This window comes from Astatotilapia calliptera, chromosome 10, assembly GCF_964374335.1.
Source record: "Astatotilapia calliptera chromosome 10, fAstCal68.1, whole genome shotgun sequence".
Classification (NCBI taxonomy): domain Eukaryota; kingdom Metazoa; phylum Chordata; class Actinopteri; order Cichliformes; family Cichlidae; genus Astatotilapia; species Astatotilapia calliptera.
In genome coordinates, this window is record NC_137431.1 from 19,643,774 (window position 1) to 19,655,942 (window position 12,169).

At 39.7% G+C, this 12,169-nt stretch overlaps 1 protein-coding gene, 1 long non-coding RNA gene and 4 other non-coding genes across 9 annotated transcripts; 1 reads left to right on the top strand and 5 right to left on the bottom strand.

The window, feature by feature from the left end:
• Window positions 1-724: 724 nt before the first annotated feature.
• On the bottom strand, window positions 725-3,110 carry LOC113031201 (uncharacterized). Its single transcript, XR_003273695.2, has 8 exons — window positions 2,976-3,110; window positions 2,500-2,584; window positions 2,256-2,303; window positions 2,073-2,166; window positions 1,822-1,876; window positions 1,316-1,360; window positions 1,070-1,125; window positions 725-831 (listed from the first exon to the last, which is right to left on the bottom strand). It is a non-coding gene; the product is annotated as an uncharacterized LOC113031201 (long non-coding RNA).
• LOC113031286 (small nucleolar RNA SNORD65) lies at window positions 1,201-1,273 on the bottom strand. The gene has a single exon (XR_003273716.1). It is a non-coding gene; the product is annotated as a small nucleolar RNA SNORD65 (small nucleolar RNA).
• On the bottom strand, window positions 1,434-1,511 carry LOC113031281 (small nucleolar RNA SNORD49). Its single transcript, XR_003273712.1, has one exon. It is a non-coding gene; the product is annotated as a small nucleolar RNA SNORD49 (small nucleolar RNA).
• LOC113031284 (small nucleolar RNA SNORD65) lies at window positions 1,951-2,025 on the bottom strand. Its single transcript, XR_003273715.1, has one exon. It is a non-coding gene; the product is annotated as a small nucleolar RNA SNORD65 (small nucleolar RNA).
• LOC113031280 (small nucleolar RNA SNORD49) lies at window positions 2,382-2,453 on the bottom strand. Its single transcript, XR_003273711.1, has one exon. It is a non-coding gene; the product is annotated as a small nucleolar RNA SNORD49 (small nucleolar RNA).
• A 439-nt stretch (window positions 3,111-3,549) lies between the features above and the next one.
• rab34b (RAB34, member RAS oncogene family b) lies at window positions 3,550-11,953 on the top strand. 4 transcript variants are annotated; one of them, XM_026183166.2, is made up of 11 exons: window positions 3,550-3,693; window positions 4,043-4,180; window positions 4,706-4,797; window positions 5,261-5,326; window positions 7,314-7,415; window positions 7,821-7,885; window positions 7,988-8,039; window positions 8,129-8,210; window positions 8,584-8,674; window positions 8,767-8,874; window positions 11,518-11,953. In XM_026183166.2, exons 2-11 carry the CDS (start codon window positions 4,100-4,102, stop codon window positions 11,574-11,576), a joined length of 798 nt encoding a protein of 265 aa, XP_026038951.1. In that variant the 5' UTR covers window positions 3,550-3,693; window positions 4,043-4,099; the 3' UTR covers window positions 11,577-11,953. The 4 variants fall into 4 exon arrangements, with proteins under 4 accessions (XP_026038951.1, XP_026038957.1, XP_026038955.1 ...); XM_026183170.2 differs by having other exon boundaries at window positions 3,559-3,693; window positions 4,065-4,180; XM_026183171.2 differs by having other exon boundaries at window positions 3,566-3,693; window positions 4,123-4,180.
• The last annotated feature ends 216 nt before the right edge of the window (window positions 11,954-12,169 follow it).

A 12,169-nucleotide genomic window follows, 5' to 3' on the forward strand; every position in this document is an offset into this window, starting at 1 on the left:
TCAGTCATTAAGTAGTGGAAGGAGAGTACACACAACGTAAAGTATTCACCAGTCCAAACTTGTTAAAGACATTTTCCTGAAACAGACGCATTTGAGCTTTAGACTTCAATTTAAGTTGATTCAACTTTATTGCCAGGGCTGACTTGGAGTTGCTCATCTTGCTCATTAGATTCCGATGAAGAGCCAGGAACAGAGCTACCAATTCTGATTGTTGAAACATGTTCTGAAAAGTCAGTGACTTTACACCTAAGCTAGCTAAATTGCCATTTTTTGAATGACTTGAGTTCTGAAAGGTGCTATACAATAAAAATAAATCTAATAGAAGCATGATAAACACTCACCAGCCACTTCATTATTTACAGCAGCCAGACTGCTTTACAACTCAGTAAATGTATGTAGATTTAGTTCAAACCTGACAGTGATTTTCCAGAGTAACAGGGTTGCTGATGGCAGGTTCTCATTTCAAGCTGCTGTGATGCAATCGGACCCAAATCTGATGTTCCCTATATTTTGTCAAGTCCGTTGTTCATTTCAGAGCAGGACTCTTTCCAGTAAATTTTGAGTAAAACTACAGTCACCTGATGTGGTTCAAGTCCAAGTCAGATAATATTGAAAGCCAAGCCATTAAAACACTGAGACTAAAAAGTCTGTATTTTACTGAGCGCCAACCAGGTGTTGTTGAATTAAAATTCAAGCCTATTGTTTAACACAATGAGAACACTGGTTTCATGTCAATAGTTTATTCAAATTACAGCAACATCAGCTCTTAAACATCAAGCAATAAATGCTTTCCATCTTCACATAAAGATCCAGTCCAAGTCCTCTTTTCACCTGAGAGAAAGGAAATAGACTGAACGATGTGCAAAATAAAAAGCCAACACAGATTATAGTGAAAATAGGCTAACAATTCCAAAAAGTTTCTTTATTGCATCATGTTATTTTTCAAACTTCATCACTGCATTTCTCCAGCAGAGGTCACACTAAACAGACCACATTATTGCTAAAAGACAATTATAGGACTTAAGACATCTGACCCTTTAATCAATAACTCAACATGCATGTATCTTACCGAGCTCTGGATTCATGTATACTGAAGCAGAGTCTCTGCAGCCACTGAATCAAGTTCTGAGACATAAATAAGAGGAAGTTAATGTCAAGAAGCTTTCGTCTAACAGCAGAATGTAACGCTTCCAACTTTCTGTTCAGAAAACCAACAATCACCACTGAACAATCTGACGGTAATTCCAGCTTTTCAGTTTAGGTTTCATCACCACAATTAATGATAAGTACTTGTCATATAGAGGAAAAATGTTACCTGATAAATTCACTGGACAGTGAACTAAGTCATCATTTGACAGACCTGATAATAAAAAAGGGAGACATCAGAATATGCAGCACACTTTGATAAGCATCAATTTCTTTAATTTGAAGAGACTCAGAAAGGTGGATTAGAGACAATCGTCAGTTGTCGCATCTGACGGCACTTCCTATTCCAGGTTTTCATCATTGATACAGCCACTCAGGGCTCATAGGACTCTTAGGAAATGCATTTCCAATTAACTCTCCTTCGCACAACAAAGCACACTGAAGTATCACACAATGATGAATAGCATTGGATTCAATTTTAAACAGATTTTATTTCATTGGACAAAATGTGGAAAGCTTTTTAGGATCAGACACAATTATACAAACAAATCCCAGCAGGATTTCAAATTATGTCAATTCCATGTGGTGCACAGTGAGTACTTTAAAAATCAGTCCTTGTTGTACAAAGGTGAGCTTATCTTTAAATACAGTCAGGTTTGTTATAAGTGTACTTACGAAGACTGGCTAGGCATGTCTTCAGATGAATCTCAACCAGCTCACTTAGAGACATCTGAAACAAAGTTCAAAATGGTGAGCCACTTGAACTGATCAAGTCAATTCTAGACAAATTTATTCTCACTTTGTGTTCAGAAAACCAATGATCACCACTGAACAATCTGCCGGTAATTCCAGCTGTTATCAGTTTAAATTTCATCACAACAGAAGCAGCCAGTTTTTCTTGCTTATGGGCAGGAATGGAAATTTACCTGTGTGTAACAAATCCACATCTGTCCACTAGTTCAGCTGGGAGTGCACGCACCATGCAGACAAACATCCTTCACGGATGCTCAAGTTCTCTTCCTTTACCCGGAGGAGGAAACCGTGAGCGTGTGAGTTCATTTGTTTTGACATGCATCAGAACTACATGGGTTCAGAACTATTAAGCCAACCTATGATCCTGGTTTGTCATCCTCTTGATCTGGCATCTTCCGAGTAGCCTGAAGAGCAAACAGAAGTTAACTTCTACTCATGTGAACAGACTTATTACCACAGAGCTTTTTTGAGACTGAGGCTCAGAACAGTGAGTGAGAAACATCGTCAGTTATCGCATCAGACGGCACTTCCTATTCACAGTTTTCATCACGGTTACAGATGTATCAGACAAAGAGCTGGGTCCACTTTATGGTCACTCACCTTCCAAGGACACAAGGAGACCACAGGATGACTTGAACAGAACAATTTTTGTACTCATACTGTGACCCAAAAGCACTAGGTCCACCTGAGAGTGAGAGGAAAATAATTATTTTTTAAATCCTTCTATGGTGTTCATATTGTTACTCAGCCATTTGACAGCTTTCTGAGAATTCAAAATTCACTATTTTATGTTCTTCACACAAAGATAAAGAGAATGAATGGGTTTGAAATTATTTGCATAACCACTTTTTATCAGTAGCATAAGTGCGTCAGACTTTCAGAAATATGATTTTCCAGACTCATGGCAGACATGAGACATCGAGGAGGCATTCAATGCTTGCATTAAGATATGCACAAAGCAAAAAGCACAGGACCAGCAGTCCTCCCCACGTGGCTACAACATCACAACTAAGAACAATGCTAACCTTCAACTTTAACGAACTGAAATCACGACTTAAACACGCTTACAAACTAACCTTTAACGCAGGGCCTTTCATCTAAAACCACGGCAGCCTTCTCACGTATCAACGCACTTCGCAAGTTCAGCGAAACTAGCGACAATGAACCACACCGGACGAGAAGAGACCAAAAGGGCGAACAATGCGCGTTTGCGCGTTTTTATACTGCGGCTGTCGCGGAAATAAAACGTCAGTGCTACTTCGGCTTTCTTCGCATTTTGTCGGAGAAAACCGTCACTCACTTGCTCCAACGCCTCGCTAGCTTTGATAATCCTTTTCTTTTCTTTTTTTTTAATAACACTTTAATTGTGGTGATAGATACTTTTTTAAATGCGTGTATTTTAACCATTTGAACATTTTTGTTTTATTTATAACAACGTGCCGGATTTTTTGTTAGCATTTTAGCATCTAATTACCAGCTAAGAGCTGTATTATAGTGGTCATCACCTACTTTTGTGTGTTATTTATTTGTTTATGTGCTCAAGCTAGTAATTTATGTTTGTCCACTTAACTGTGAATTTTATTTTTTTTCTCCCGTTAACAAATGCAGCTATTTCTTAATATAAAATGTGACCAGTGACCGCACATTGTCGCTGTTTGACAGCTAACTCTGTGTCTCGTCGCTCATTTCAGAGTATGTGGGTCTTCTCTCTGAGGCTGTGGGACCGTCATTTTGTTCTGAATTTGTTTCCTCTGCGGACTTTGGATAACACATCACATCTTCTGAGTGCTTCAGGTAAAGATTTTTACAACTTGCATAATCCTTGACCAGCAAACAGGCCCGTAAGGAATGTTAGTTTGGGGTCTGCAGTGCTGCCATGAGAAGTAGTAGTAATGACAGTAGTAACTTTGTTCAGGTGACTGTCTACGTTTCTACAACATTTGGTGAAAATCCATTAAGATTTCTTTGAAAAGAAAAACTTTATTTGTTTGTGTATTTCTGCATTACTGTCCATTGACTACTAAAAATAGAATTTAAATTTTAAATTCCGACAAGCTTAGAAGGCATTGTGCTGCGTGGATTCTGTAGTTCTGTGGGTGATTTATGAGAAAGGGATAAATACAAGAAGTGCGTCCTCTTGCAGTGAATGAAACGTGTGCTTGTAGTGGTGATAGCGGCTTCTTGAAGGAGGTGTGTGTTCATGCGTGTGTGTACATCGATCAGCTGCATCAGCATGTTGCCACCTGTGAAGAAGGACCGGGTTATTACTCAGCTCCCAAAGGTTAGTCAACACACACACACACACACACACACACACACACACACACACACACACACACACACACATATATATATATATATATATATATATATATATATATATATATATATATATATATATATATATATATATATATATATATATATATATATATATATATATATATATATATATATATACGCACGTGCACACACACAAACCCCATGATTGTAGTTGAATCTCCTACCCTTACCTTATCGCAAACCTGACCCTAGTCTTAATCCTCAATAAAGGAACTCCACAATGACTTCTGTGTTTATCCCCATGGTAACAAAAATCTCCATGGATACAAAAAGGCACAGGCTGTTAACCTTGCTGCCATCTGGCAAGTGATAAAAAAAGTATCTCCAGCCGTGCAACCTGACCTCAGAGCATGAAGAGATGGAATCTCCAGTTTTACATCATGACTGAAATGAATGTTGAGTCTTTATTCCTGAATGGGTCAGTTTATCCAAGCATGATAAAACATGGACATGTTTTTTATAGTGTTTTAGTGCAAATGCAGCGCTGCACACCAAAGAAGGCTTCCACCCGCACGTGAAGGCTGCATGCCAGCTCCAGAAAGCAGACACAGTGAGGTAAGGTCACATAAGGATTAATAAACACTCTCTGCCTCCCATCATGCTACTACACACATCTCTACACTGTGGGTTTAAATTATATTAATGAGTTTCTGATTAATTTGGTCTTCTAAATCACATTAGACTGACTGTGTCAGCTGACGCTCCTGCCACATCTGACCACTTTCTGTTGGTGGTGTTTTTAAAGAAAAGGCTAATGGCATTTATTTTTACAAACCACTTTTTTTTAAAAAGGCCAAAACCATTGACTTTGCTTAGATGTTTACTCCTCGTAAAGAAGTAAATCTGAACAAACTAGTCTCACGTAAATACAGTAAGGTTTATGTAGGATAGGTACATTTTAGCCTCTCTTTACCATCCCAGTGTGTGAAAGGGGGGGGGGGGGGGGGGGGGGGGGGGGGGGCTATGAATAAAAATAGCTGTAATTCCTGTTTCCTGTTTCCTGGATTTCTGTTCTCAGCTTTAATGTTGCTAAGGTCATCGTCGTGGGTGATGTTGCAGTTGGCAAAACGTGTCTGATCAGCAGGTAAGAAGCTTTTATATAGCTACAGCTCTATATGTTATATAGCTTGATATATAGAGACATGATGAACATGACCTCCTGAAATTAAAACTGAATGTCACAATGGGGGAAGAAATGTGATTTAAGTGAACATGAATAGTTTTTGGTGTCAGACTGGCTGTTCTGAGTATTTCAGAAAATGCTGATCTACAGTTTACAGAGAATGGTCAGAAAAAGAATCTAGAGAATATCCAGTGAGCAGTAATTCTCTGTGGAAGAAACACCTTGCTGATTTCAGAGTTTAAAGGAGAACAGCCAGACCGCTGTTAGAAAGACAAAAACAAGTCAAGCATCCACTGGTATGCAGAAGACCATCACTGAGTGCACAGCATGTTGAACCTTAAAGCAGATGAGCTGCAGCAGCAGAAGACCACACCAGGTGTCACTCCTGTCATCCAAGCAGGAGACTGAGATTTACAATTCACAGAACCTGAAAAAATGTTTCCTGGTTTGATGATTCTCAATTTGTGCTGAAACATTCAGAGGTAGGGTCAGAATTTAGGGTAAATAGCATGACAACATTGATCCCACCTGCTTTGTGTCACTGGTGTAATGGTGTGGGGCGTGAATTTACCTAACACTTTTTGTTCACCTAAATTACACCTAAAGCATAACATACTAAGGCAGAAACTTTCAATCACACCTAAAGACACTGAGCATGTGCACAGAGCTGAGGCTCATTTGTTTTTCTCATCCTCATTTCTAGGGATGGGTATCGTTTAGGTTTTATCTGATACCAGTGCCAAACCGGTACTTTTGAAACGGTGCCGGTGCTTAAACGGTGCTCGAACCGGTGCTTAAAGAATCAAGAACGCAAACTTTGTCCAAAAACCTCTCATGTTCAGCTATTTTTTATAAAAAGGGTTATCCCCTGCAGCTATAGGGCATATATGGTATCACTCTTGACTGGAAGCAGTGGAAAAAACACAAACTTTGTCCAAAAACCTCTCATGTTTAACTGTTTTCCACTTTTTCTTTGGTCTTTTTAGCCTTTTTGGCCAGGGTGAAGGGAGTATCTGCCATCAAACAAGAGGACAGTCGCATGTAGCTATGATGATGTTTGCTAGTTCACCTTACCTGCATTAATGTAATAACGTGGTTAGCCTACTCAACGTAAATTACACACGAACAACATTAAGCTACTCACGCAGAGAAGAACGGCTGCTGCTGCATCATCATCCGTCATCATTTCTGCTACACTGGCAGGGCTAGGGGCCAGGACTCTCCTCTTCGTCTTTTTGGGGGATGTTGCTAACTCCGGGTCTGATAACTGGCAACCCACCCGCAGTAGATGTGCTCGGTGTGAGGTCTCGCAGCAAGCTATCAAATATGGCGCATTTCTCGGCTTTTAAAAAAAACGCTATGCATCGCCAGGTGTTTCATCAGATTCGAGGTGTTTCCTCCTTTTCACAGTATCACCTTAAAGCACTTGTTGCAGGCTGCTGAGTTTGCATATTTTACTCTGAAGTACAGCCAGACTTTGACCGCTTCGCTTTGGGCATTTTTAATCTGTAGCTCTGCTCTAAAAGAACGTACGTACCTGGGCCCGCCTACTACGCTCGCAAAGGTGAAATGATTGGCTAGAATCCAAAGTGTATGACATCTTAGGAAAACAAAAGCACCGAAATGAAGCACCGAAATGTGCGCTGCGTTTCGGTCTGGTTACTACCGTTTATGTCAGAACCGATACCCATCCCTACTCATTACAGGTTAATAGTTTCAGCAGAAACCATGCCACTCAGGATGAAGACTTTTATGATACCACAAATGTCATTTACATTTAATTACTAATGAATATTTGGAATATTTTGTATTTCAGTAGTAGGATGGAATCAGTTTACTGTATTGTTTGGTAAAAATGCTTAAGAAATGAAGCATTTTATTCAACAAATGTTAAAAAGATTTTCGTTTTACCTTTCTTAGTCTGCCAGCTGTCCCCTGTTGCTCTCAGGTTCTGTAAGGGTGCGTTTGAGAAGAACTACAAAGCGACTATAGGGGTGGATTTTGAGATGGAGCGCTTTGAGGTGCTTGGTGTTCCCTTCAGTTTACAGCTGTAAGTGTACTTCTTAACCAGAGAGAAACATCCAGTTCGTAGACTGAGCCCTAGGGTCATATGAGTAATCTCCACGAAGAAGTTCAAATATGAGCAGTCTGTGTGTAATGAGATCACATAAATAGATAATTGTGGGGCTGTGCAGCATCCGCCTGATAATTTCACGATCTGGTTGTTCAGGCTGCTCAGTGCGACTTAAATGACATGCCTTGAATTCACTATGTCACCTTCAGATGTGCGTGTACCTGCTGTGAGTGCACATGTAGAATCAGTGTAATATTAAGGTAATCATTTTGGCATCTAGTCAACATTAGGACTCTAGTTCACTTTTAATCCCACTGTTTCTTTCACATTCACCAAATATTCCAAAGACGACCATTAAAGCTCTCGTGTGATCTGTTTTAGGTGGGATACAGCAGGTCAGGAGCGCTTCAAGTGTATCGCTTCCACCTATTACAGAGGAGCACAAGGTGAATGAAGATTCAAAATATTCATTTTTGTCTTTTAACTAAAGCTGGTGAAAGATTCGTGTTCTCGTTCTGACCCATATCAAACTGTCTGCATTTCTCCAGCCATTATTGTCGTGTTTGACTTAAGCAGTGTGGGCTCACTGGCTCATGCCAGGTAAGACGTTTCCATTACAATGTCATTGTCAGATATTTTCTCTAAAAAGCCGATAAAATGTATGTGTGTGTATATGTGTGTGCATCCAGGCAGTGGCTGGAAGATGCTATGAAGGAAAATGACCCGTCCAGTGTCTTATTGTTCCTTGTCGGTACCAAGAAGGACCTCAGTGTGGGTGAATTTTATGAAAAAATTATGAAACACTGAGATTTGACCTGACATTTTTAATGTAATAGTTGATTAATAAGTTGAAAATGTGAGGTGAGATTGTGAGGATTGTTACTGATTCAAAGCCTTTCATTCAAAATGAAAGGCTTTGAATGATAGGAATTTTTTAGTTAATAATAAAAACTCTTGTCGTCATACATGACAGACTTTAACAGTAATAAAAATATTTCTGCTTTCAATTTTAGTCTTCTGTAAAATGCCAGATATTGGGGAGTTTCGTTCTGATCAGTCAGATTGTTGATAATGGGTTGACTGGTTGCTGAAGTTGCCCTGCAGTGACTCATCACTCTCGCTCTGTCTGTGTTTTGCTCTTCAGTCTCCTGACCTGTTGGCTCAGATTGAGCAGGAAGCCATGAGGCTCTCTGAGGAAATCAAAGCAGAGTACTGGGCCGTGTCTGCAAAGTCAGGTGGGAGATAAACAGTCGGTCATCAAGCCTGAATGCTTTTCATTTTCATGTTTTGTTCTCTCAGTAAACTCTGTGACTTTGTTTTTGTCCAGGAGATGGTGTGAAGGACTTCTTCTTCCGTGTGGCTTCTTTGACTTTTGAGGCCAATGTTTTATCTGAGCTGGAGAGGAGCGGGTCGAGGCATGTTGGTGACATAATCAGTGAGTCCACATTATTCAGTGGTTGTTATCTGGTTGTTAGCACAAAAATGAAAGGGGCTGTGCTTTATCTGTTTATGTTTTTTGTGAGTAGGCAAAAACACATTAAAAAAAAATCTTTTTTGCTTAGACACACGGAGTGTTTTCTAATCTTACCTCCATTGACTGTCACTGGAGTGGCTTTCGACCAACTCACTCCACAGTGGGTCAAAGCCAGACCTTCTCCAGTGAGGTCTGGAGACTCTGTAAGTGCCCCTGTAGCAAAGTGATCCACCAAATAAATTGCTATTAATCAAACAAATGTGGTATGCCACTGAAAATTGTTAATACGTATAAAAATGATCTTGGCAGCACTAAAACAAGCCCACTGTGACCTTTACCCCCTCTCATTAAAAAAGAGAATGATTGTGACATAGTAATCTGGGATCCTCTGTCATGAAATCACTCTCTTCCTTTCTGTGTGCAGAGATTATTGCTTTTCGTATTATCCAACTCGCTGCCGGAGGAGCTTCGGGAATGTTTTGAGCAATGTTCCCTCTAAGCTGCGCGCCTGGGCAATTGCGCACTGCTGGCACGATCTCTGCGCAGAAAAAATCTGCGTTGCGCACAAAAATAAAATCTAACCTGAATTGAAATTAAAGTAAATATGTTAACAATTCTGCTTTGCAGTGTTAGTCAGTAAGTGACTGGCTGCTCCAGTATGGGATTAGAACGATGCCACCTTATCCCATAGTCCAGCCAATAATGCGCACCTAATCAATGTCATTGACAGGCCATGACGTCCTTATGTGCCGACACCGGTGTTTTAGCTAGCAAAGCGGCGTGGCTGATGTGGAGTGAAGCCACGTTAATGACAACGTGTACAAGCATTGGAGATGTGAGCAGGACAGACGGAACAATTGATGGAAAAACTGTGGACTTTATACCAGTTTTTCAATTGTGTTGATAGGCCACGTAAAACCAGAGTAATGATAAAAATAAATGCAATGTTTGGTTTTCTTCCTGAATACTATCGTTGTTTATATTTACTGCAGGAAGAAACGGCTAAATTGGCGTTTTATAAGAAAAAAGGCTCGAAAGCCTGTGAGCAAAACCAAAAACACCCCCACCCTTTCCCATTGGTCGAAAAATGTACCATGTCGACCAAACAAAACATGGCATTTGTTGTTTAGGGAGGGGGAAAGTTTTAGGAGTGACGGTGGTGTTTTGAGATGTGAGAGATTTGAAACGTTTAGCGTAAATCTTGTGTAGTCAGTGTGCAGTGTAGTCAATTGTTTTGTTGTGTGTGTCAGAACAATGAGGCGACTGCTGAATGTTACAGGTGTTACAGGAGTGATACATCTCCTGTTGTCAGGCCTGCAGGTATCAGGCTGTTGTTCTCCTTTATCTCATAGTGGACAGAAATTAGTTTTTGGAGTGGCACAAATAATTTGTGTGGCATCAGATTCGATGCAGCAAACCTGATTGTTCTATAAATAGTTTGAAATGTTTATTTTTAAAAAACGCCTTGGCTGCATTTTTAGGTAAACAGCTGCAAAAAACTTTGTTGTTTGCATAACTCAGTTACTTTTTTGAAGAAGTAACTATATAATTAATTGCCCAACACTGGTCATTATATACTGTATTTTGCAGAGAGAGAGTACCAGGACTCTCTCCCAGACCACAGACTCATAGTCATAATACAAGTCAGAGCTTTATTTAAAAAGAAAGAAAGAAAGAAAGAAAGCTGTGTTTTCAAAATTGGAGCTCAAGATATTTTTACTTCCAATAGGGACTAAGTTAAGTTATATAGGAAAAAACTCAAATCATTTTGTGTCCTTGATATTTTACACCCCTGAATGCTAACCACTGCTCTGCTATTGATGTTTCTTACTATAACACAAGCAATCTCTGTTTGTTTGTTTATCCACCAACTCCTCCTACACAACCGTGAGCTGAGAAATCAAAAGTCAAGGCACGCGTGTACATCTTGAGCCCCTACAGGTTCTTATATATATTAGATATGTCAGCATATTCTCTAGCAACCACCTAACAACAGGCTAATATGACCCATTTTTAGGTTTTGTGTACTTATGACACTTTATAAAAGCATCTTGATGTTTACAGTATCATTATTACAGATTTTGACACATTAGCTTATGAAGTTTACTGTATTTAGGGATTATATCAAAAGTTTAATGTCAGATAAATAACTGCGTTTTTGGTGAAGTGGTTCCTCACTAAATTTAAGATGTAAATACATTTTACTGCTTATAAACTTACAATCGTTCTTATATTGGTCTTCTATACATTTCTATAAACAACACCCACCACCCCTATGTTTTAACTTTTCTTTGTGTAATTAACCATATCAATGTGCCGATAGCATAAACAGACCAAACAGTAATGTAGCATAGGCATGTATTTGTACTGATGAAGGGAGAACTCCTGCGTAACCAATATGCCCCGTGTTCACTGCATCTGCCAGTTCAATGGTGTGACTTCTGTGTGTGAACATAGATATATCTTTGAGGAAATCTAACCGTTAAGATCCATTCACAAATTGATTGTTCTATTGCTTCCAGTGAGAAAAAGAAAGCTCACATTGCTTATACGAATAACATAAAAGTGAAAAAAATTATATGTTTTTATTTATGTTGCTCACAGGGATCACAGACAGCACAGAGACCAGCCATAAACCAAAGAAGAAGCCCAACTGCTGCTGAGATTGGATGAATATCTGCTGGAAATTTTCTGAAGCAAAACGAAATGGGACGTGCAACAGGAAAATTAAGATAAAATGCGGACTGTACGGCTCGCTGTGAATATCATGAGTAGAACCCATGAAAGAAAGGTCACAGTGCTGATAATAACCTGAGAAGGATTCAGCAATAGGTCAAGATGTAAATTCTAAGTGGTTCCTGTAAACAGGCCTGTCAGCTGACTGATCGGAGCAGTGTAATCTCAGGAATGTTTACAGCTGACTGCGGCGACAACAAACAGGCCATTGTGATGTCCCTGATTATGTAAACGTTTATGAGAAGAGGAAGATTATTCTCCACTACAACCACCATTAAATTGCACTTTGTTGATGCCTTTAAAACATCTGTTTGAAGGAGCGTTTTTCTCCTGCTGAAATGTCAGTGATGGGCTGACTGCATTTTTTTAAAAGGAGGGGGGAGTGGGCCTTAGAGGCCTCCTGTCATGTGTCTCTCTGCTGCTAATTTGATGCGTACGCCAACTCCAGTGACCACGGTCACACCCGTTACACATCCCTCTCCTCTGAGATAACTGTTCTCATGATCTTGAAAATGGAGGG

Coding starts and splice junctions, on each gene's coding strand:
- rab34b (XM_026183166.2), top strand. CDS start 4,100: ATGCGTGTGTGTACATCGATCAGCTGCATCAGCATGTTGCCACCTGTG. Junction 5,327..7,313: donor AAAACGTGTCTGATCAGCAG/GTAAGAAGCTTT, acceptor TGTTGCTCTCAG/GTTCTGTAAGGGTGCGTTTG. Junction 8,211..8,583: donor GTACCAAGAAGGACCTCAGT/GTGGGTGAATTT, acceptor TTTGCTCTTCAG/TCTCCTGACCTGTTGGCTCA.